Consider the following 26,542-nt stretch of genomic DNA (forward strand, 5'->3'; position numbering starts at 1 on the left):
ATGCTTAGACGAAATGATTTCAAATTATGCATTATGCTATTCTAGATTACCATTTTGAGCACCAAACAATTATGGAAGGGACTCAGAGACTCATTTAGATTTTTCCATCAAAAGTTTAATAATTGTTAATAAGATGATAATTGCTTGAAAAAATGGATAATATAAAGCGCACCTTTGAGAAATAGCAAATTAGTGTACAACGCATGCGATTAACAAAGATGCTAATTAGTCTTGCAAAAGCAACTCATGATGTAGTGTTGCGGTTAACCAAGACATGTATGCACGCCTCATATAAACAGGGTTTTGGGGTGATTAAGTATTTCAGGTAAATAATGTCTTAATAAAGAGATTTCGAGATTTTACAAAAATATTAGGGATGATATATAAATCTCAAAAACGAGCCAAACAATGAAACAATCCAATCTCAGCAGCCTATTATTGTGTTCTCGGTGTATATAAGGGTGCTTAAGAATTTTAATGCTTGAAAACGATGTATTTTTAGAACACAAATCCGAGTATCCAATATGTATTGTGACTTTGCCTTGATCATGCTCTCAATTTCAATAATACAAATTATATACTACTAAAAAAAAACTAGCATTTAGCCATTAAAAAAGAAAAAGAAGAGGCTAACAGGCTGCACAAACATTCAACATGCAAGTCAGAGAATTAAAAATGAAAGAGATCAATCTGACAATAATTTCCAACAAAAACGTGGTTACCTCACATTTCTTAGCTGTTTGTAATATGGAAAAATAAATAAGAATTAAAAATTGATCATATACAATAATATGATCCCTCAAATAGGGCAAGAACAAAGTTAAGAATCAGCACCTTAATTTTGGGCTGAGGGATGTCATGCATCTTTTACTATACCACTCAAATATGATTTGGAATTTATAATGTTTCAAGTACAAAACTTTGATATTGATATAGATTTTTAAAAAAATAATAATTAAGGATAAAAAAGCACTGACTGTAGGAAAAAACAATTCAGTGTATTTCCGAGTGCAGACAATTTTGTGCCCGCGAAAATTCACCTAGAACAACAGGAATTAAAGCCTTGGTTTTGCGTCTTTTCATCATTAACAATGCTTACCCTATTAAGAGATAACTGAGCTTTATAAGAGTCTGAATTGAGAACTCTCCTGCTCACACTGTTGTATATCTCCTTGATCACCATCTCAAAAGCCATCCTCACATTAGTCGAGTCTTTTGCAGATGTCTCCATAAAGAAAAGTCCGTGCTCTTCAGCAAGGTTCTTGCCTTCTTCGATGCTTACTGACCTTATGTTGTCCAAGTCGCTTTTATTTCCCACAAGCATTCGTGCTACTGTTGTATCAGAATGAGCTGCACAGGAATCCACAATGGTCATGTCTTGAGACAAAAATTAGAATGGTTCTGTAGATAGGAACGACAGCTAAGCTAAGCTAAAACACACATCTAGGAAGAAATTGTATTGGTGGCATAAACTTCTAAACTAATGTCAGTATAATTGAAAGTAGCCGTTTGGTTAGATGTAGGATGTACTCTCTATCACTTTTCAGGTTCTAATTCCCATGAATTTACATTACCAGAAGTTGTTTGATTGAATGAACACAGGAAGTCTTCTACTTCTACTAAACTTACATAGAATATGCAACAACCACTGATGGGAAGAAGAATTACCCATGTGTTTGTCAGCCAACATCAGACAATTTTATTTATATCTAGAAGACCAAGTACGCAACACCCTCCCATGTCAGCTAGCATCAACTATTGAGTGAGATAGGAAGACTAGAGTTCAAGATACTAGTGTTAACGGAATCTTTAGCTAAGAGTTCAGTGAACCCCGTCCATGAGATAGTCCAAAGTCTTAAGTGAAATATGCTCTATCAGCTGTTTATTGTTTCCCTTTTCGTATGGTGAGTGGCTGGGGTATAGAGGTTGTGCAAGGCAGAAAGACCAATGTATGCTCACAGTGCCAAGTTCACAGTGTTTCGCAAAATCCTACGGTCTCTAAAGACACTAGCTAAGCTACTTGAGAGTTGAGATCAACCAAGAATGTAGATGAATACCAGATCTACTAAAGTTTTAATCTGGAGTAGACAATCAATGATGAAAATGCCAATAATCAGCACAAACAGCAGAACCTAGGAAATGCAAAATGCTTTGAGAGTGACCACATTGATCCTTACCACTCTAGCTGTTCCTCGATACTAGGTAAAGGTCACTTGAAATGGAGGATGATGGAACACATAACGCGGTAACCCCAATCTAAGGAGAAAGTAGAACTAAACTGATGTCAAGTTTGGTGGATTTAGATTTAGTTATCACACATTTACCAACAATCAAGCTCCTCATCTTGAAGAATTAGAGAGTTCAAAAGCAGAATCTGTTATTACTCATCTGTAAGTCCCAAATCGCCACAGACGAACTTTCTAAGCAGTTCATAAAAATTTCCTAAATTTATGTCCAAGGACATTTACAAATTAAGTGATTGCTTATCATAATCCATAAAGGTAGTGTCGGTACAAAAATGATGGCTTTTCAATATTCATGTTGTTCAATTAGTTTCTCCCATTGAAATACAATGAGATCATCAATCCTAATCATCACACATAAAGTAAAAGCCGAATCTTCAAATGATATTCCAATATAAACTCAGGAAATTCATATTCAACAACCATTACAAGAAAACAAAAGCAATACATAAATTAAAAGCAGCAAAAGCCAGCTACCCCAACCACTTGCATTTTGCTAATTAATATCCTTTACAAAAATCCCAAATTTAATATTCAGGTACTTTTATTTTTCCAATCCCTAATTAATGCTTAACAATGTCTTCAACAAAATATAAAAAAGAGAACTTTCTTAAAATCCCAGATCAATTAGCCAAACAAATGAGCAAACCCCGGAAATATTCAAGCAAATCTCCAAAATAACACAACTTTTTTAAAAACAACAAAATTCAGATCATTTAACAAAAAGATGTCAACTTTGAACTAAATTCAGCAACATAAAATCCAATGCTAACCCAAAAATCTAAAAAACACAACAATCACCAAAATTTCACCAAATCTGATGCAACAACATAAAAACCCACAAAACATCAACCCAAAACACACAAAAATCATCAACAAACCAGATCAATAAACACATCAAAAAAGCAACCCATCAACCAAAAAACCCAAAAATAAATATTCAGAAAAATTGAAAAAATAAAAAAATAAAAAAAATTCAACAACTTACTGGTAAGTTCATCAAGCCAGCGACCAATACTATCAAAAGTAGTTCTGCGAGAAATATCATAAACAAGAAGAGCACCAACAGCACCTCTATAATAAGCAGAAGTAACAGCTCTAAATCTTTCTTGACCAGCAGTATCCCAAATCTGAGCTTTTACCTCTTTTCCTTCAATTTCCATACTTTGTGTTTGAAATTCCACACCAATTGTTGCTTTTGAATGCATATTAAACTCATTTCTTGCATATCTAGATAACAAATTAGATTTACCAACAGCTGAATCACCAATTATTACAATCTTGAAGAGGTATTCTTCTGCTTCATCATCTGAAGACATTGTGGCTTAAAAACAGGGGAAATTAGGGATTTAGTGGGGTTAGATTTGATTTATGAAGAAAATGTGGAGATTTTGGGGAATTGGGTATTGGAAAAGGAGAGATTTTGGGAAGTGGGTTTGTGTTAGATTTTGGAAAGAAGGAGAAATGGAGGAGGAAAGAGAAGAGAGAAAACAGGGGAGTGGACCTTTTTAAAGAGGGTTGTCTATGTAAGAAAGAGGTGCTTTTGAGGGGGAGTTTAACTGTTGAAATTGATTGTGTTTATATTACATGCGCAAAATTTTGGTTGTGTGGAGGGGTGGATTAAACATACGGCGTAGTGTGGAAAATTTTACGTGGTGATCTTGGATATAGGGTACATTCATTTTAGCTTAATTTTAGTTAATTTCAATTCAATTCAGTTTAACTCCTAATTTTCTTCTCTTGTAAATTTTATTTCAACTCAGTTCATTTCAATTCAATTCACCTCAGTTCAGTTTATGTGAATATATCCTTAATGTGTTTTTGCAATATAACTCTATAATTTATGGGAAAATTTTAAAATAATGTCATCTATTTAATTATTTTCTGGTAGTCTTAACTTATAACATTGTTAGTGTCCTTAGTAAGCATATTAATTTTAGGAAAAATTGTGAGGAACTACACGCTTAATAGGGGTATTTGGAAACAACTACCCACTAAAATTTTTTATCAAAAAAACTACCCTCTAAATTTAAAAAGTTAGAGTAGCACTACCGATTTGCATTTTCCGGCGAAAAAGTCCGGCGTGTGGGGCCCACTTTTTCAATTTTTCTTCTGAAAATCCCTAATTAAAGAAGTCAAAATAAGTAGGGTATGTAATTCATAGGTAATTCTTCTCTTTTAATCCATTATTTATGAATTTTGATGTTAGGGTGTAATGATTAGAAAAATTGGGGTTCTTAGAAATTGGGGATAATTTGAAATTGGTTGAATTTGCTGCTTTTAATTCAAATTGGTTATCCTAGGGTTACGAATTAAGGTCCAATTTGTCATTGCATCGTGTCTTTTCGGGGAAAAATTTAAAAAGTCGGCCCACGCACGGACATTCTCGCCGGAAAATGCAAATGGGTAGTGCTACTCTAACTTTTTAAATTTAGGGGGTAGTTTTTTTGATAAAATTTTTTAGTGGGTAGTTGTTTCCAAATACCCCTATTAAGCGTGTAGTTCTTGACAAATTTTCCTTAATATTATTATATCGCATATAAATATTTTGGTGTAAAGAGAGGCACAAAAGATAGTAATGTAAGTCCTTGATTTTGGATACCATCACTATACATTAACCAAGTTATAGTTGACATCTACTAATAAAAAAGGTGTGTCCAAAAAAACCTAAGATCATGTACAAAACTCGACAATTAAGTAAAATGTTGACTAAGTGTTTGTTCTCTTACGTTGAAATTCAGTTCAGTTCAGTTCAGTTCAACTCAGTTCAGTTCAGCTCAGTTCAGTTCAGTTCAGCTCAGTTCAGTTCAGTTCAGTCCAACTCCTAATTTCCTTCTCTTATAAAATATTCATTTCAATTCAGTTCAGTTCAGCTCAGTTCAATTCAGCTGAGTTCAGTCAATGAGAACAGGGCCTAAGCATATCAATCTAAACTTGATGCAATGGATGTGTGGTTTCGGGCCATGCTTGGACCATCCTTTTGAATATCGAGGCATAGTACTTAGCTCTAAGTCTCTAAAGCCTTGATTGTGGCTCAACCCTACCCCATACCAAATTACTAATACTTCGTAAAATTCTCTTATGTTATCTGAAATATATTTCTAATATTGTTTAGAAAAACATTGTGAATCATATACTTCGTATTGTTTTAACGGTTTATATTCTTATAGATTAACCTATATGAATATTGAAAAAAACAAAAAAACAAAAAAAAATTATTTGATCCGACTAACCGAAATACATTATTAACACTGGTCGAAAAATAAGAATTTGATACAATCTGAAAAATGGAGTAAATGATAGAGGCGCGTGAGACATTAGCAAGTGATTAGAGTACATGTACTATGTTATTAATGGAGTCACACTTGAGTTTCTTCTATTCTTTAAGAGATTAGAGTATATGTAACTGTTTAATGGTGTCACACTTGACTGTCTTTAATTCTTCTTCTACTGCAATATCTGTATTTAAATTAAATGGGGTTGCAAAATAAAATATGAAAAGAGGGGATTTTAATGTTTGAGTTTGACCCATCTCTAGTCTGGTTGTTGATGAGTGTGACCTGCACGACCATCCTCGTCAGCATAGTAATTTCGTAGTTATTTGTAAAAAAACATGATGTGGCAATTAACTAGTTTAGTTGATTAAAGTTTTGAAAGGTGGTATTCAAGAAAATAACGTAGATCAAATTTCGTCTATGTTGTTTGTTTTCATGACTCACTCTATGCCAAAAAAAATACAAGTATATGTGAATGTGATAAATGTATGTTTAATTATACTTAAGAGTAGTCATCAACCTTTTGAGATTTATTGAGCAACTACGTACATTCAATCAATATCTTTTTGTAGGGATCGGAAGGGGTCACTACGACATCCACAATGTCACACAACCAAGACAATCAACCCAAATTCAATCCAAACAAACCAAATTCTCACACAACCAATATAACACAACCAAGACAACAATAAGGCAGTAGCAAAATGATATTAACACCAATAATAATCGGAAGAAAACAACAATAATCAACACACACGGATTATACGTGGAAAACCCCTTCGATGTGAAAGATAAAAACCACGGGACCGTTTAAGGAGTCCACCCTAGCTTCTCTATTGATAATTGAGGGTAAAATAAACCCAAATCTGTCTACAAAATGTTTAACAACCCACCAACAACAACAAACAATAAGAGATCGAAATTAGAGAGCAAAAGAGTAGAATTCACCCAAAAAAACAACAGTTCTGTTCGAAGCAGATTCTGACCACTTTTGGCATTGTACAATAATCAAAATTCTTAGAGGGTCTTTTATCTAATTCAATATAATATGTATTCATTAAGTTTTGATTTTCTATTTTATATGTTCTATTTTAAAGGAAAAAAAGAATCATATGTCCAATCCTACTAGTAGTGCTATTAGAAACTAACACCTCATTTCATTCATGATCTCTACTTACAGGCTTCTAAATGAATCACTTGAACAATAGACACTCAAAGTGTTTATCATTTCAATCAATTAAACATTTTCAATTCAAATACTCCGTCGAAAAGATGTCCGATTGACCAAACATGTACCCACTCGGCCAGTCTAGGAATCTAGGATATGTTCATATAACCATATTTCTATATTGAAGTACTTTGAATATAGATCATGAAGTAGAGAAGTCTTGTATTGGCTTTACATCCAAGAAATTTGGGTAACCCAATATTAATCTTAATATCAACTTAAACATAAAATGGATGACACAGAAAAAATGGGTCCATACTCCATATCTCAAATACCACCATTTTTTGTGGGCACAAAAAATACACATAGCTTGAAAACACTAATCTTTTTATTCATCACCACCAAAAAAGAAAAGAAAAAGAAAAATAGACCCTATTCAAGCTCACTCTAATGGCACTAACCCAATAAACCCAGAAAATCTATAGTTTTCACAACCCAAAAAAAAAACACTGTAATCAAGAAATGCCAATTTTAAATGTATCATCTTTAGGAGTAGGCTCATTAACAAACCTTTGCTTTCATTCACAAAATATAGCCAATGATTCAATTACAAGTTCTTGTTCCTTATCTTATGTTTCATATAATTTCACAAATAACAATAATATTAATCTCTTGAATTTGTACCGTAAATCTGGAATTAATAGATACCCAATTCAAGCTGCTCCAACTAATGCTTCTTCTGAAGCTCAAATTGATGAAAATTTGGATGATTCTACTTTGTCTCTTGAACCCCCTCGTCCAATTCGGGTGAGTTTTATTTCAGCTTTTCTCAATTTATGTTCTAATTTTTGCTTTTGTTGTGGATATTTGATAGAAAAGATTGCAACTTTTTAATTTTATTTTTGTGGGGTTTTTGAATTTTACAATGAATTTGCTAATTAAAGTTTCAATTTTAGTTTGTACCCACTTTCAGTTTGTTTAACTTAGCTAATTGGCATTCTCTTATTGTATAATGATCGATAATTATTAGTCTGATTGGATGTACCAAGATATATTGTAGATGATATGTAGAATTATGGTGTGTTTAGGTCTTTAGGATGGTGCTATGGTTTGATTATTGAGAGCTAAAGAGTATTAGAATATAGATTGTTGTACTTGAGTTGTGTGAGTTGATGAACTTTACATGGCATTTAAAGTTAATCATGTTAGTTGATTTTTAGTTTTGACTGTAAAGAAGTTCAAATATTCAATATTCTTTGGCTTTTGGATTGTGATGGTATATATTTAGAAGAATTATGGAGTATTAAAAACTTTGCGCCTTTCGGTTATGGTAAAGTAGCAACATCACTACCCTTAAGAGTCTATTTCGAGGAATGTTAATGTTAAAGCTTCTTTTAACCCCTCTTGAGTGATTAATTAATCTGGATTTGGATGCTTGTTTTGTTTCTATATGCTAATGCATCTATTGCTATGAAGAAATAGAGGCCTGCTGACTGGGAAGCAGCTAAGAAGTATAAAGAAACTGGATCTATCTACGAGGGAAGAGTAGAAGGCTTCAATAATGGTGGCTTGCTAATTCGTTTCTATTCGCTTGTCGGATTTCTTCCTTTTCCACAGTTGAGTCCATCATATTCTAGTGAAGGTACTTCACTTTCTTTGTTCTGTATGACTTTGCCCTTTGTTCTGCACACGGACTGTTGACACATTCTTTAATCAATTTTGCTTTGAATTATGAAGAAATTGAATCTTTGTTTGATTTTATCATGGTTTGGATTATTTCCAGTCTGTAATTGCTCCGTTGTTGGCTACTCATACTGTAGAAGTTTATCGGCCTTTCAATATTATATTCGCTTGTTATCAATTTTAATATGCATTCTTTATATCATATGGTTCGTTTGTCGATGACTACACGGAATAATCAAATTTGGTTCATGTAGCCTACCCCTCTTATGGGATTAAGGCTTTGATTGTTTGGTATCATTTAGTTCCTTATGACGATTCATGTTAGCCGACCCTAAATCATTTTGGGACTGAGGTTTTGTTGTTGCTGTTGTTGTCATCAATTTTAATATGTTACTGGTTAAATTTTCTCCTTAGTTCATAACAATGATATCTGTTACATCTGAAACAATGAAATGGTCTATAGTTAATCTGTGCTACCAATGTGCAAGGAAGCCATGAATGAAGTAATAAAATGGTCTACAGTTACTTATTGCTGACAGTTTGTCGCTGTTGTTTACGCGAACACTTTCACATTGTTGAAAAGCATGGATATTTGGTTGCCATGATGGATATGTGACGAGTATGGTTACTTTCAGTAATTATATTGCTGACGGCTGACATTTGATGCAGAACCAAATAAGACAATACAACAGATTGCAAGAGGACTTATTGGGTCTGTCATCTACATGAAGGTAACTAATATAAGCATTTCATTCTAGAAACCTTCGTGTTTCTGATCTTGTCCTTTTAAGCCATGAGTAAAGTTTGGGTGCATCTATGGTCACATAATGTACTGGAGTAAAGATTGATCCTCAAAACTTGAATCTTGTAGAGGCGCAAGTTGAGCCTTCTTAATGTCTGCCTACCAAACTTATGGAATGTTTCTATCATAATGTTTTGAACTGGCTTATTTTGCCATATAAGAATAGTTTATGTTTTCAAACCCTCGTAGGATATGTTATCAAACTTTTATCTGCCATTGTTGGAATAGGTGATTGAGGTAGATGAAGATAGTAAGAAATTGATATTCTCTGAGAAGGAGGCCACTTGGTCAAAGTACTCTGAGAAAATCAAAGAAGGGGATATCTTCGAGGCAAGAGTCGGTGTGGTTGAGGACTATGGGGCCTTTCTCAATCTGCGCTTCCCTGATGGTATATATATGCTTGAAAATGTTGTTACTGTGATTTTTTTTTTTTTTTTTTTTTTTTTTTTTGGCATCCTGATGTATACAACTTATATTATGCAGGCAAATACCATCTTACTGGCTTAGTACATGTTTCGGAAGTTTCATGGGATTATGTTCAAGATGTCAGGGATGTATTAAGAGTGGGTGATGTTGTAAGAGTAAAAATTGTTAACATTGACAGGTAAAAATTACTATAAGTATATAACAATCTGCTAGTAGTGTCACTTAGGAGGCTTGGATAGTGGCTTGCTAGAATTTGATAATCTTGGTAGTAAATAATATTTGGCATCTCCATGTTTTGTGGCTGTTTATCTAATTATTCTTCTTTCCTGGTTGAATATCTGGAGGTGAAGACTTATGTTCGACATTGGTTAGGTTGCTTTGACAAAACTTGTCTGTGAACCTCATTCCCATTTTGTTTTTCCTTTTGTACCATATTTCATAAAAATGTTTTCTTTGGTCTTCCAAAAAACTTTACCTAGACTTGTCATTAGTATTGTTGCCTAATTCTGGACCTCCCTAGACTCCGACAAATAGTTAAATCTGCCTTGGGTTGTAGGGAGTGCTCATGTTGAATGAAAGTCTTGTTATTTTCTCTTTTGTTTGCACGATATTTCGAGTAATTCTACTGTATAGCTCTGTTCTCATAGAAGGTTAATGCAGGGAGAAATCAAGGATTACATTGTCAATCAGACAACTGGAGGAAGATCCATTGTTCGAGACCTTGGACAAAGTAATTCCTCAGGTACGATTTATGGTCACTTCAAATCACTATTTCATTCATTAAAGGATCAAGTTTGCCCCCTTCTGATTTTAAAGTAAAAGGTTCAATCTTTATTTTGAAACAGGATGGTACAAGTCCTGACTCTACAGGCACAAGTGAAAACTTTGATATTCAGCCACTTCCAGGGCTTGAGGAAATATTTAAGGAGTTGCTAGAGGAAGAGGGGTATTGTTTTCCAATCCTAGTTCTTTTTTTCTCAATAAGCGTTAATCCTTATTATTTACTAATTTAGTGATGCGTGAGCCAGCATCCCCCCACCACCCCCCCCCCCTGCGCCACCCTGTCCATTCTCTATAATGTGCAAATATTTCACTTATTGCTGCTATGTTGAGACTTTTCATTTCATCTCAAATACCCGTGTTGAATCCTAAACCCTATGGCACACGAGTATGGGGACTATGGACACTTGGCAGTCAGCACTTCATTTTGGACCGAAATAAAGGAAACTTTGCTCGAGTTACCAAGTTGATTAATGAATAGTATCTTGACACTCTGACGAGTAGACAGTATCCACTAAGTATCATAATTACTTAGTATGTTGCTCATTTTTTTTTCCGCTCATTTTTTTCCCCTTAATTTAGATAGTGAAAGTGTCTTACCCGCTTTATCTGCTACTTAATAATCACTGGCTAATTGGTCCTCTAATCATAAACTAAAGGTTACGTCAGCTGGCTTTCTTTGATCCTTATGAAATGCAAAGATCAGCTGTTAATTTGATTTATTAACATACAAATACAATATACTCCAATTCGCTTTCACCAGTTTAAGGCTTTGGTAGGATTGCATTTGTAGTTTTAATTTTTTCTAGTTTACTTGGGTGTCTTTGCACATCATTTTATTCTGCTGAATTTGCGACTATTATGTTACTATCCTTCAAGGATTACTTTTTTGTGCAGTATAAGTGATGTCAGAATCAGACGGCAAGGCTTTGAGAAACGGGTTGTTTCACAAGATCTCCAGCTCTGGCTTTCTAACGTTAGTGTCTTTTCTGTCAACTAATCTAAGTACTTAGCTGCGTTCTTTCATGTCATTGCCTAAGCCTTGAACTTCTCAATATCATTTGACAGGCACCAGCAATTGACAACCAGTACATCTTACTTGCTCGTGCTGGAAGACAGGTATGTGGTTTCACATCTTCATCTCCTTCCCAAATACATTTTTCCCAGCAATATATATTTTGTAGTGTAGACAATAAACTCCCATACCCCTAAATTTGCCATAGAACTTTAAAAACTTGCCTGTGCTTGTACTCAAGCATACCTGCACCGTGCATGGCCTATCAGACTATCGGTGTCACTTCTTCCCACCCAGCCACTCCACTCATGCAATACTTCTCATCTGATCACTGCTCAATGGTATGTTATAGCTTTTTTCTTCTCTTGCAGGTTCAGGAAATACAGATGACTACGTCTCTTGATCAGGAAGGTATCAAAAAAGCATTACAGCGGGTGCTTGAACGTGTTCCATGATTTCAAATGTCAACAATTTTCTCGCTATGTCTCTACCAGTGTACAGTACAGATATGAGCAACAAATTTAATAGTTTTTGAATCTACAGATCCTTCCCAAATATGTTACTCAATGTGTTCATTGATCCTATACGGTTAATCGGTATATACGGTGTGCTATGTCATGTCAGAAAATGAAGGGAAGCCAAAAGGGAGAAAGAGAGATTGTAATTCATACTATTGACATCAACAAAATTTTAAAATTTTTTTAATGTTACTTTCCCTTGCAAATCTTGTCTAATTATAAAGGGGCTTCTTTGGAAAGAAAAACCTGATTTTGTCTGTCTTATGACTGGGTTATCATGGCTCTTGTTATAAGTTCGTAAGATTACTTCATTCATGAATTATTTTACTCTTCAACAATGGCTAAGATGTATGATGCTGAAAAAATGATGCTAGTGTAACCTACGTAGCATTTGGTTTAGAAAAAAATGATGCTGCTTGGGTAATTTTCATAAAAATAACGCAATATTTTTTTTTATATAAGCACCAGAGCTATTCAATTATGAGTCTTTGATTATTCAAGTCTAAAATGAGGGCGTTAGTATGTAAAATGAGGGTGACATTTAACAACTATGTATGACTGCAGTATCAATAGCAACGCACTTTAAGGTAACATACACAATGTTGGTTTAATTAGAAGCCAACATTATTGATACTAGAGCTGTCAATTCGGATAAACGGGTCGGGTTTGGGTCGGGTAAGAGTGGATCGGGTCAACTCAGATTAATTCCATAACCTATGCGGGTCAGGTTTGGTTAGATCATGCTTGAGTCGGGTCACGTCGGGTCATACTTCTTATCGGGTTTAGGTCGGGTTAATACAGGTCGGGTTACATTCGGGTCGGGTGAACAATAGGTCGGTTTTAATTCGGGTTTTCACAGGTTAGGGTGATTCTCGGGTTCGAGTCGGGTCCGGTTCAAGTCAAGAACTTGCGGATTTGAATCAGGTCGGGTCATTCTCGAGTTTGATTCGAGTTCGGTTCAAGTCAATAATTTGCGGATTATAATCAGGTCGGGTCATTTATAAGTTGGGTCATTCTCGAGTTCAAGTCAGGTTCGATTCAAGTCAATAATTTACGGGTTATAATCAAGTTGGGTCATTTCCAAGTCGGGTCATTCTCGGATTCAAGTCTGGTTATGTTCAAGTCAATCATTTGCAGGTTAAAATCAGGTCGGGTCATTTCCAAGTCAGGTCATATTCGAGTTCAACTAACTATAATTCTATAATTAGATGATTATCATTTTTATCAAGCTAATTATTTCCTCTAACTATAATATATATGGCAATATACTAGGGAACTATAGTCTATAATTTAGGAAGATAATTATCTCCTTTGACCATACAACAAATATATACGAGTACTATATTTAACTCTTAAATTTGAGGATGATGCTCCTATCTTTTGTTGGCTTGGACCGACTTGGTCTCCCAAGACAAAATGCTTTGATCAACAATAATAAGGTGGTCTAAATTGCATTTAAGGTGATTTGAAATCGGATCAGGAACAATTTGGATTGAATTTAGGTCGGGTCAATAATAAGTCGTGTTAATTTCGAGTCGGGTAAGTAACAGATCGGTTGAATTTTTGGGTTGGGTAAGTAATAGTTATGGTAAAATTCCGGTCGAGTCAATAACAATTCGGGTTGAATTTGGGTCAGGTCAATAACAAGTTGGGTTTGTAACAGGTCGGGTTAAATTCGGGTCGGGTTAGAAACGAGTCGGGTTGAATTCAGGTGAGTAACAAATCAGGTTAAATTTGGGCTTTAAAGGGATAAAACGGGTTTGAGTCAATTTCGGTTTAAGTCGAATTCGGTGCAAATTAATTAAATTGGCCATTGTAAACCGGTTAATCGGTGCAAGTTGTAAACCGGTAAATTGGCCGTTTAAAAGCAAATTGAATGGTTCCACACACCTAATTGGAATCCTGGAGGGTATTAGGGACCATGGTAAATATTTTGGCAATTTTTATTTCCGGACGAAAAAAAGTCAAAAAATTCCAAAATTGAAGGCTAATATCCACATTTTTTGAGAAATTTTGGAGGTTTTGGGGCCCGGTGTCGAAAAGTCTTGAAATTCTATGGGATACATCTTGGGGTCATATAATGCCGTTTGGAACCTTATATGATCATTATTTGTTGTCATAAATGTTCGTGGTAGGCTTAAAATAATGAAATCGATGCAAGTTGTAAACCGGTAAATTAGTCGTTTAAAGGCAAATTGGATGGTTCCACCCACCCAATTGGACTCCCGGAGGGTATTAGGGACCATGGTAAACATTTAGGAAATTTTTATTTCCGGACAAAAAAAATCAAAAAAATTCAAAATCGAAGGCTAATATCCACGTTTTTTGAGAAATTTTGGAGGTTTCGGGGCCCGGAGTAGAAAAGTATTAATATTTTAGGGGACACATCTCGGGGTCATATAATGCCGTTTGGAACCATATATGATCATTATATGTTGTCATAAATGTTCGTAGTATGCTTGAGTTAAATGAAAACCGTGCAAGTTGTAAATCAGTAACCAAAATGGCAGTTTAAAGGCAAATTAGATGGTTCCACCCACCCAATTGGACTCCCGGAGGGTATTAGGGACCATGGTAAAAATTTCGGCAATTTTTATTTCCGCAGGAAAAAAAGTCAGAAAATTCAAAAATTGAAGGCTAATATTCACGCTTTTTGAGAAATTTTGGAGGTTTCGGGGCCCGGTGTCGAAAAGTCTTGAAATTCTATGGGATACATCTCGGGGTCATATAATACCGTTTGGAACCATATATGATCATTATTTGTGGTCATAAATGTTCGAGGTAGGCTTGAGTTAATGAAATATGTGCAAGTTGTAAACCGGTAAATTGGTCGTTCAAAGGCAAATTAGATGGCTCCACCCACCTAATTGGACCCCCGGAGGGAATTAGAGACCATGGTAAACATTTCAGCAATTTTTGTTTCTGGACGAAAAATGTCAGAAAATTCCAAAATTGAAGGCTAATATCCACGTTTTTTGAGAAATTTTGGAGGTTTCGGGGCCCGGTGTCAAAAAGTCTTGAAATTCTATGGGATACATTTCGGGGTCATATAATTCCGTTTGGAACCATATATGATCATTATTTGTTGTCATAAATGTTCGTGGTAGGCTTAGGTTAATGAAATTTGTGCAAGTTGTAAACCGGTAATTAAATTGGCTGTTTAAAGGCAAATTGGATGGTTCCACCAACCCAATTGGACTCCCGGAGGGTATTATGGATGTAATACCCCGTATTTTTAATGTATTTTATAAATTATTTATTTAGTTATAAAATATATTTTTGGTCAAACTATTTTAATTATTGGATTATAAATAAAGCAAGTATTTATATTTGGGTCAATAAGTATTTAATCCAAACGTAGCCCATCTTTATTATGAACCCAATCATCCTATTTTTACTTTTGGGCCACCTATTTCATCATTTAAGTCCATTATTTTTATGAAACCCAAACATACCCTAACCTACTCTACACTATAAATACTCCATTTATCCCCAAAATTTTCCCACACAAAGTCAACAAGTTAAAAGGTTAGTTTCTCCTTATTTTTCCTTTTCTTTTCCCTTTTCCTTTTTCCTTTTTCTTTCTTTTTCCTTCTTTTTCCCTTCCATTTTTTTTTCTCTTGTTCCCCTTACGTGAAGTCCATGGGTGGGTTCCATGAACCCACTGCCAAGTCACCCTCCAGCCGCCGGACCACCTTGTCGGACGATCACCTTCCGTCGACCACCAGCAGCCGGCGGCTGTAGCCACCCCAACAACCATCGGTGGTCTTCCTCCATTCTCTCTCCTCTTGTTTTAATTATTGTTCTAACTATTTATAATTTTGGTTTTTGATTTTAATTGTTTAAATATTATTAGTATGTTTGGTAATTATATTTTAATATAATGATTAAAGATGATAAATTTTAGATTATAAAGTGTTAAATTTTCAGATTTTATGAAGTATTAAAAGTTAGGGTTTTAATTATTAAAGTGTTGATTTTTAGGGTTCTAACTTACAATTGATTTGGGGGTTTTATATACCCATTGATTGTAAGTGGTAATAAAGGTTAAAGATTGTATCTTTATGGAGTTTTAATGAAATTTTAGAGCATGTTTAATTAAACTAAATGTTTAATTTGGTTTGGAATATTGAAAAAGAATTTTATTATGTTTCATATAATTTTTATTGATGTTATAAGCATGAGGAAAGAGTTATATATGTGTCTATGTACACGAGGAATAAATTGTATGTTGGTGCCTTAGTGCACTTAAGGTGTTTTTAACACCGAGGGATAAGATTTGTGGCGCTTTATGCGTTTAAGGTGTCATTGGCACCGAGGTAGAATTAAAAAGGATTCAACATTAAATATTATGTGGTCACTAATTATTCAAGAATTAAATTGGTGTGTTTGATTGTTTGAATAATCATTGTTGATTGAATGATTATGGTTTGAGGTTCATCACTGAGTTTAATAATCTGTAAATAACGTAAAGTAAAAGAGATTACGCACCAAAACTCTTGGAACGTATATACCTCGAGTATGAACATATGGGGGGAGTTATGGGGTTTTGTATTTAACCATAACTTCTACTGGAGTACAGGACGCTGTACATTCCTTTTATTATTATTATGCGCAGGAATTCCGCCACCTATATGTGGTTTTTGATGCTGGCACGGTTAGCTCCCGTGTCAGTAACTTCAATTTATTGGGGGAGGTTAGTGGGAAACCCGTTCGATGCGTAATCAACGCTAAATAAATTATTTATTGTCTAGTGAGAATTTTTATTGAATGTGGTATGCTTGAAAAATAGGTGCAACAAGGTAAGTAGTGTGTTGATAGAGAATTGTATGCTAGTGTGTTAATTGCGCTTATGTACTCAGCTTTGCTGATTGAGTGTTTTGTGTGTTTATTGGCCCTATGATGACCCATTTTTAATGGAGAGTAGTGGAAATAGGTAGAGATAAGCTTTTCATGTGTTGAAGCATATTCATGAATGGGCATGAGTGAATAGCATATTATGCTAGTTTCCATAAGTATATGATGTGTTTATCGCTTTAACTATTTATGATAATATTACTATGCATGACTAACGAAAAGGGTTTTGAATTTGGTTTGGTTTTAATAAGGGCCTATAATGGTTCCAAGTTGTAGGTTGATTTTATTTGACTTTCGTTGACTTTACTTTCGTTTGGTTGATTTCTTAAGCTGACTTGTTTTTGAATGGTTTTGAAATTAGTCTTCCGCTGTGTGTCATTGATAATTGCCTTAGCCGTATTCACGGTGGCGGTAATGTCTTAGAATTTCCTATTTCGTATTTTAAAAGAGTAAAACAGGTATTTTAAAGGAAAGGAATTTCTAGGGTGTTACAATGGACCATGATAAACAATTCGAAATTTTTTATTTCCGAACGTAAAAAAGTAAAAAAATTCCAAAATTGAAGACTAATATCCACGCTTTTGAGAAATTTTATCGGTTTCGGGGCCTGGTGTCGAAAAGTCTTGAAATTTTAAGGGATACATCTCGGGGTCATATTATGCAGTTTGGAACCATATATGATCATCATATATTGTCATAAATGTTCGTGGTAGGCTTGAGTTAATGATATCAGTGCAAGTTGTAAATTGGCAAATTTGTCGTTTAGAGGCAAATTGGATGGTTACACCCAACCAATGGGACTCCCAGACGGTATTAAGGACCATAGTAAACATTTCGGCAATTTTTTTTCTGAGCGAAAAAAGCCGAAAATTTCAAAATTGAAGGCTAATATCCACGCTTTTTGAGAAATTTTGGAGGATTCGAGGCCTGGTGTCGAAAAGTCCTGAAATTCTAGGGGATACATCTCGGGGTCATTTAATGCCATTTGGAACTTTATAAGATCATTATTTGTTGTCATAAATGTTCGTGGTAGGCTTGAGTTAATGAAATCGGTGCAAGTTATTAACCGATAAATAGGTTGTTTAAAGGCAAATTGGATGGTTCCACCCACCCAATTGGACTCGTGAAGGGTATTAGGGACCATGGTAAACATTTCGGCAATTTTTATTTTCGGGCAAAAAAAAGTTAAAAAATTCCAAAATTGAAGTGTAATATCCACGCTTTTTGAGAAATTTTGGCGGTTTCGGAGCCCGATGTCGAAAAGTATTTGAAATTTTAGGGAATTCATTTCGAGGTCATATAATGTCGTTTGGAACCATATATGTGTAGGAGTTTATATGTACTACGCAGCGGAAAATCATGAATCATATTCAATCAAGTACTTAATCCCAAGAACACATGCATAACACACAAGACACATAATCATACCTTTGAAGCGTGAATTTCACGTAGCAATTGATTGACAAATCATGGAGAGAATAGAACCCAGGCGTTGCTCCTCTATTTAGTCCACGAGCTTCGAACGAGTCGTCCACCAATACTAGATTGGTCGAATGATTGAGGAAAACTGCGATCACCACCTTTAATGGACTAAGCCGATCGACCACCACGAACCACCACAACCGGTGCCGAGGAGGAGAGAGAGGAGAGTTTTAGAGGGTTGGTCTCGTGTTTGCTAATTTGGGTTTTGATCTTACTGATCAACTGAATTCAAGTTACTGCAAACCCTAGGCACCTAATTTATTTATAATCACATTATAATTAGACTAGGGTTAGGAAGCCCAAAACCCTCAAACTTACTCCACATGGCCGGCCACACTAGAGGATGAGGCCCATCATGGGCCTTGTCCTCTCGTGCTCGATCTAGACCCTTTGTGTGACCTTATAGGATCCGTTCAATTGGGCTTTGGGACTTTGGGCTATTTTACTAGCCCAAAGATCGTTAGTACCTCTACCTATATATGATAAAAAGACGACCCAAATGTTCGAACTTAATTATCTCCATAATTTAATCCATTTATATATCTAGTAATTGCACACGACGATGACATAAATCCTTCAATATGATCATTATTTGTTGTCATAAATGTACGTGGTAGGCTTGAGTTAATGAAATCGGTGCAAGTTGTAAACCGGTAAATCGGCTATTTAAAGGAAAATTGGATAGTTCCATCCAGCCAGGTGTACTCCCGAAGGGTATTAGGGACTATTGTAAACTTTATGGAATTTTTTATTTCCGGGCCAATAAAAGTCAAAAAATTCCAAAATTGAAGTCTAATATCCACGCATTTTGGGAAATTTTGGAGGTTTTGGGGCTCGGTGTCGAAAAGTATTGAAATTCTAGAGAATACATCACGAGGTCAAATAATGCCGTTTGGAACTATATATGATCATTATATTTTGTCATAAATGTTCGTGGTAGGCTTGCGTTAATGAAATCAGTGCAAGTTGTAAACCGATAAACTGGTCGTTTAAAGGAAAATTGGATAGTTCCACCCACCCAATTGGACGCCCGAAGGGTATTACGGACAATGGTTAACATTTCAGAAATTTTTTATTTCCGGGCTAAAATAAGTCAAAAAATTCCAAAATTTAAGGCTAATATCCACACTTTTTGATTAATTTTGGAGATTTTGGGGCTCAATGTCGAAAAACCTTAAGAATTAGGGGATACATCTCGGATCATATAATGTCGTTTGGAACCATATATGATCATTATATGTTGTCATAAATGTTCGTGGTTGGCTTGAGCTAATGAAATCGGTGCAAGTTGTAAACCGGTAAATTGGTTGTTTAAAGACAAATTTGTTGGTTCCACCCACCCAATTGGACTCCCGGAGGGTATTAGGGACCATGGTAATTATTTCGGCAATTTTTATTTCCGGACAAAAAAAATCAAAAAATTTCAAAATCAAAGGCTAATATCCACGTTTTTTGAGACATTTTGGAGGTTTCGGGGCCCGGTGTAGAAAATTATTAATATTTTAGGGGACACATCTCGGGGTCATATAATGTCGTTTGGAACCATATATGATCATTATATGTTGTCATAAATGTTCGTAATAGGCTTGAGTTAATGAAAACCGTGCAAGTTGTAAATCGGTAATAAATTGGCCGTTTAAAGGCAAATTGGATGGTTCCACCAACCCAATTGGACTTCTGGAGGGTATTAAGGACCATGGGAAACATTTCGGCAATTTTTATTTTCGGACGAAAAAAAGTAAAAAAATTCCAAAATTGAAGGCTAATATCCACGCTTTTTGAGAAATTTTGGAGGTTTCGGGGCCGGTGTCAAAAATTCTTGAAATTCTATGAGATACATCTTGGGGTCATATAATACCATTTGGAACCATATATGATCATTATTTGTTGCCATAAATGTTCGTGGTAGGCTTGAAATAATGAAATCGGTGCAAGTTGTAAACCGGTAAATTAGTCGTCTAAAGGCAAATTGGATGGTTCCACCCACCCAATTGGACTCCCGGAGTATATTAGGGACCATGGTAAACATTTCAGCAATTTTTATTTCCGGACGAAAAAAAGTCAGAAAATTCCAAAATTGAAGGCTCATATCCACGCTTTTTGAGAAATTTTGGAGGTTACGGGGACCGGTGTCAAAAAGTCTTGAAATTCTATGATACATCTCGGGGTCATATAATACCATTTGGAACCATATATGATCATTATTTGTTGTCATAAATGTTCGTGGTAGGCTTGAGTTAATGAAATATGTGCTAGTTGTAAACCGGTAAATTGGTCGTTCAAAGGCAAATTGGATGGTTACACCCACCCAATTGGACTCCCGGAGGGTATTAGAGACAATGGTAACCATTTCAGCAATTTTTATTTCCGGGCGAAAAAAAGTAAAGAAATTCAAAAAAATGAAGTTTCAGCCATTTTTATTTCAGCAATTTTTATATCCACGCTTTTTGAGAATTTTTGGAGTTTTCGGGGCCCAGTGTTAAAAAGTCTTGAAATTTAGGGAATACATCTCGGGGTCATATAATGTCGTTTGGAAGCATATATGATTATTATTTGTTGTCATAAATGTTCGTGATAGGCTTGAATTAATGAAATCAGTGTAAGTTGTAAACCAATAAATTGGTCGTTTGGGACCATGGTAAACATTTCGATAATTTATATATCCGGACGAAAAAAGTCCAAAAATTCCAAAATTGAAGGCTAATATTCACGTTTTTTGAGAAATTTCGAATGTTTCAGGGCCCAGTGTCGAAAAGTATTGAGATTTTAGGGGATACATCTTAGGGTCATATAATGCCGTTTGGATCCATATATGATCATTATATGTGTTTATAAATGTTCGTGGTAAGCTTGAGTTAATGAAATCGGTGCAAGTTGTAAACTGGTAAATTGGTCGTTTAAAGGCAAATTGGATGGTTCCACCTAGCCAATTGGACTCCCGGAGGTATTAGGGATCATGGTAAATATTTCGGCAATTTTTTATTCCGGGTGAAAAAAAGGCAAAAAATTCCAAAATTGAAGGAAATATGCACGCTTTTTGAGAAATTTTGGAGGATTCAGCCTTGATACAAGCACGAGAGTGATTATTTCTCACGGATAAGCACCTAAACCGACTCCCAAAGGAGTTGATAGATTTGATTATTAGCAAACGTACTCGACATTGTAACCCTTTGTTGCTGCTCGGCTGCCTCCTAACATCTTGGCCGCACTATCCTTCACCATGCTATTGTCGCTACTTCTCCCTCCCATTGGTGTGCTTAGCCCTTATAATCCACTACTCATCTTCGGTACGTTCCCTCCAATACATGTCATTAGAAAGTGCCACTCGGTTGGTTGAGTATTATAGTGCTATATACCACCGAAAAGATGTAAATTAATCAATCATCATCCCCCTAGCATTTCTAAGGCTCAAAAAAATCTAGTCATATAGAGGCACTTGAAATTCCATGCTAAATGAGCAAAGAGTCAAAGACACCGAAGTAATGGGAGGCTAACTTTATACTAGTATGTCAATCCCTTGAAAGAAATTTAGCCTGATCAATATAAGAACTTCAGATCAGCGGAAAAAAGTTACAGTACATCAGATAGAGGACATAATGTTATAAAAACCAAAAAAATAATCAAAGCTCTGCTTTGAGCTTGTTTCTGTGCTTTGATAAAGAGAGAGAGAGATGTGTGTGAAGGACTTTTTCTAAGGCTCAATACCACCCCAGAGTGTATTCATGCACAGATTAAGCACCCATTTGTCAAGATATTATAATTTGGGTCAAGACTCAAGAGTATGTTAATTGCACTATAAATCTGATTGACATCAACTATACCAATATATTTTTGTCATTAGTATATGGGTTCATTTACTTGAAATACAACCCAGGGCCAAGTGTTTGCTAGGGATCATAACAAGACAAGCAATACTCGGGTTTGACTTGGCTGGTTGGATCGACTGGAAAAGCTATGAGTCTATGACGCAAGCTCAAGATTGAAACACCTTGCTCAATTCAGCTGGCAAAAAGATTTGAGCTCCAGCCTAACTCAAGTGAAGTAAATACAAGCAGTTTGCAAGCTTCGTCCTAAGAAATAGTACTGCGTATTAGCTTTGCTTGCAATTCCTAATGCTAAATGTAAAATAATACAATACTTAATTTGTAATTCCTCTATAAACATTTAGGAGATTTTCACTAAGGCAATTTGTTTAATGTTGAAATACAAGAATAATAGAAGATGCATTAAACAAAAGTTGGAATGCGCTTTTATGAGCCAAGCACAATTTTGTTTGTTACACAGACTTGTTATACCAAGTAAAGTTCAAGTTCATGGCAAACCCGTTCAAGTTCAGGGCAAACTCGTTCAAGTTGAACCTTCATAAGGATAAAACTCGAGAAGCTGACGAGTAAGTTACCACTAAGGCAATAATCACACCACACAAATAAATAGCTCAAAATGCCAAAAAGGATAACCATGAGAATAATTACTCATAAAGCAATCGTTGAATTACTATTAGATCATAGAATTTATACACAAGATTCATAGTAGGATCTAAAAACCCCAAAAGGCAGGTCCATCCACCCCAAAAAGATCAAAAGGGGAAAACATAATTGGGGGGGTCAGTCTAAAATCTAAAAATTAAAAGGGCATATAACTGAAAATGACAGATGATAAAAGGTGACCTAGTCAAATAAGCTTAATTAAGATTCATTAAGCTTGTGCTTTTTATCAACAGGGTTATCAACAGGGTTGTTGTTGTTATTGTTGTTGTAATTAAGCTTCTTTGAAGAGCCCTTAGCGAGGTTAATTGGGTATTTAAGGGCATTAAGCTCAAGCTTTCTAAGGGCAGCTTTACCAAGATCAACCCCACAAATATCAGAGAGTCTTACAAGGTATAGTAGCACATCAGATAGCTCTTCTCCTAAATGTTGCTTCTCTTCTTCCTTCCAACCTGGTAATCCTCTTGGCACCTCCCTTTCCATTGAAATATCTCAGATAGTTCTCCTACTTCCCCAACCTGTAAGAAAATCAACGGCGACACTGATCAGTAAGAGTAAGGCGAAATAGCTAACATGTTAGCTATCAATTTATCGAACAAACAACAAGTCTAATATTACTTTACTTGTTTGACGGACAATTTTGTTGATTTATTAGGTGTTAGATTTAGATAGCAAGCATGATTAACATCTTTTCTTGAAATTATAAGCATTTAAATTGTCCACAATATAGCCAATATGTTCCTTTGATTTAACAAGACCCACATCAATCAATTGTTCCTTGACTTGATCAAGGTATAATTTTGTCAATGTACTAGATGTTAGGATCACAAACATGATAAGCATATTATATCGAAAAATTGAAGCATTGCTAAATGTTTGCTATTGAATTATCGAATGAGCCCCACGTCAATCAATCGTTCGTTAACTTGATTATTTAAGGACAACTATGTCGATTTACTAGGTGTTAGATTGTGAACATGATAATCATCTTTTCTTGAACATTATAATCAATTTCAATTTTCCCACAAAACTAAATAAAATTATAATTATGTGCATGACACACAATTAGCTAGGAGTACTTTTGTCTCAGATCATCTACTACTACTACTATGGTACAAGGACCACAAGATTTAGCCATTTTTGGAGTTTTTTGTATTTTCCTTCAATTTTCCACCTTTCATCTTACAATCCAAAACCCAGAAAACCAATAATTCTAACCCAAATGGGCATTCAAAAAATCCTTGAAACACTAATGAACTGATAAATTTTTCAAAAAAAAAAAAAAAAGGTTCTATTTTTAAAAGTGCAAAGAAAAACTCAAAAACTCAATAATTATTGTGACTAGAAAAAGTTTTTGAGTTTCCCAGAAATTTGCAAAAGTAACAAACTTTGCTGAAAGCTCCCCTTAAAAATACAAAAAACCAATGCATATACAAAAGAAAAATAATTTCTACATTGAATAATGTATTAATAAAGCAAGAAACAAGTAGTATTATCACAATACAACAAAAAAATAAGAGAAAACAAAAAAAAATGGTTTAATTGGTAGAAATTTCTAGGGTTTAGCATAAAATAAAATGGGGTTTAAGAAAATTACCAAAGCTAAAAGGAGATTTCTTGGGCTATGAAATTGATCCCAATCTCTTTCCTTAGCAAAATCCGCCATTTTTAACTTCAAATCTTCGAGACTGACACTGTTTTTCTCCTCACTTCCTTCCATCTTTCTCTCTCTGCAATTGGAGTTTTGAGATTTTTGTTATTGTTTTTGTTGTGCAACTTTGTACAAGTATTGTTTTTTGTTTGAACCTTTTCAATTTGTTGGTTTTGGGCTTTTTGGGAAGTGAGTAGACATACTTTCTAGTCAATGGCCAATTTATTTTCTTTGGCTACGTGTAAAGCATATTTTGTTTAACATTTTTCCGACCATGGAAGTTGAAACCATCTCATATTAATTTATGGTATAAATATTTCTAAGAAAAAAAAAAATCATTGTATGAATGTAAAACCATATGGAATAGAGTACTTTCTAGTAAAGGCCTGTTTTGATTCACTTGATTGAACTGAACTGAATATTCTATGTGAGAAGGAAATTAAAAAATGAATTGAAATGAAATTAATGCGAAGGGAACAGACTATAAGTACTCCCTTCATTTCAAAAAAAAAATTGGGACACTTGACTTTTTTTTTTTTATCAACTTTGACTATGGTTTATTGTTATTATATTACGGGCCTGTACTGATACGATTATTTTTAGTTCAGTTCAGCTCTAATAAGTTCAATTCAGCTCAATTTAGCTCTAATAAGTTCAGTTTAGTTCAGTCCAGTTCCTAATTTCCTTCTCTTATAAATATTCATTTTAGTTCAGTTAAATTTCAGTTCAGCTCTAATAAATTCAATTTAGCTCAGTTCAATCAATGTGAACATGCCCTACATCAAGTGATCACCAATTTATTTTTATTTTTTTGAAGAAAAGTGATCACCAATTTATAGTTAAATGGCAACTTCTTTTTATTTATTTATTATTTATTTAAACAATAAGTTAGTCATATTGTGAGAAATATGTAATGGGCATGTAATGGGTTTAATAGTTTTAATTAGCTTAAGTCCAAACAATGGTTATTAATTAGTTTTAATTAAAAATAGTTTGGACATGTTGGTGAAAAATTAATCGGAATAACAAAACAAAGGAGAATCTACGCGTGTACGAAGAACATTTTTCTAAAAAGGTTATTCCCCTCATAGAAAAAGGGTGGAGAACGGATATTTATATTAGGCTTTTATCTTACGTGTTTGTGTCAAGTGGCTAAGACTTTTATTATAAATATACGTAGTATATAAGCCACTTAGCCCACTTGTCCAAAACAACACTTAGCCCATTTCATAAGTCATATCCAATTGTTTATAATATAAACAATACATCAGCTTCTTATTCTTTCTACAGGGATAACCTCCCACTCGGCCACTCATAACATAATTATTAGAAATACTCCAAGATGACAAACTCATATAATAAAGTTTCTTAAGAGTTAGGTTCAACTAATAGCTTAAAAAAGTTTCATATATAGGAATCAAGAAGTTCAGTGAATCCAATTACGTGAAAAATCGAAAAGTAGCACGCATTGTGATATTTGTCAAGGTAAAAGAGGAGGAAGAACAAAGGTGTGGATGCTCTCCTACACGATAAGAAAGTATCCTAGTAACACCTAACACGGCAACACATACATATGCGCACAACAATTATAAAGGATGTACATACACAAACACAACTACACAATCACTACAAGAAATTTGATTTTTGGCTACAAGTTTTGGCTACAAAAAAATATATTTGTTGCTAAAAAAAATCTTTAGTAACAACAGACTTGAGTTGTGACGTAACATTGTAGCTAAAAGTTTGATTTCACTTTCCCGCCCCACTTTTCATTGAGCGGGATCCGTGAAATAAAACTTTCGTTTTTGGCTACAAAAAGTTTTGTTGCAGAAAATCGTTAAATTTACAGTTACAAAAATAACTTGTTGTGGTAAATAAATTTTTTATAGCTTCGAAAACATTTTCGATATGTTAAAAAAAAAAATATTTTAGCTACAACACATGTCGTTGCCTAAACAAATTTTATTATAGTAAAAAAATCAAATTAAACAAATTCTTTTTTATAGGGTTTGTTTTATTTCTCACTCATCATTTCTCACTTCTCAACTCAAACCTCTTTGCAAATAGTGACCTCCTTCGTACCCCCATTTCATCTCTGAGAATTTCAACCAGCTTTTACAATTTTTCGGCATATCAAAAGTAAGTTTTTCGATTTTTT

The 26,542-nt window shown here is 34.6% G+C and overlaps 2 protein-coding genes and 1 pseudogene across 2 annotated transcripts; 1 reads left to right on the plus strand and 2 right to left on the minus strand.

Annotated features, from left to right (window-relative positions):
* Positions 1-700: 700 nt before the first annotated feature.
* On the minus strand, positions 701-3,562 carry LOC110714861 (ras-related protein RABA5d-like). The gene is made up of 2 exons (XM_021893409.1): positions 3,232-3,562; positions 701-1,350 (listed from the first exon to the last, which is right to left on the minus strand). The coding sequence occupies exons 1-2, from the start codon at positions 3,560-3,562 to the stop codon at positions 1,037-1,039; spliced, it is 645 nt and encodes a 214-aa protein (XP_021749101.1). The 3' UTR covers positions 701-1,036.
* Positions 3,563-6,837: 3,275 nt separating this feature from the next.
* LOC110714804 (30S ribosomal protein S1 homolog A-like) lies at positions 6,838-12,174 on the plus strand. The gene is made up of 10 exons (XM_021893355.1): positions 6,838-7,493; positions 8,169-8,328; positions 9,039-9,100; positions 9,400-9,559; positions 9,655-9,775; positions 10,258-10,339; positions 10,443-10,543; positions 11,275-11,353; positions 11,446-11,496; positions 11,764-12,174. Exons 1-10 carry the CDS (start codon positions 7,209-7,211, stop codon positions 11,845-11,847), a joined length of 1,185 nt encoding a protein of 394 aa, XP_021749047.1. The 5' UTR covers positions 6,838-7,208; the 3' UTR covers positions 11,848-12,174.
* Positions 12,175-22,724: 10,550 nt separating this feature from the next.
* LOC110714926 lies at positions 22,725-24,669 on the minus strand (annotated as a pseudogene).
* Positions 24,670-26,542: the final 1,873 nt, after the last annotated feature.

Source organism: Chenopodium quinoa, unplaced genomic scaffold (assembly GCF_001683475.1).
Source record: "Chenopodium quinoa cultivar QQ74 unplaced genomic scaffold, ASM168347v1, whole genome shotgun sequence".
NCBI classification, from domain to species: Eukaryota; Viridiplantae; Streptophyta; class Magnoliopsida; order Caryophyllales; family Amaranthaceae; genus Chenopodium; species Chenopodium quinoa.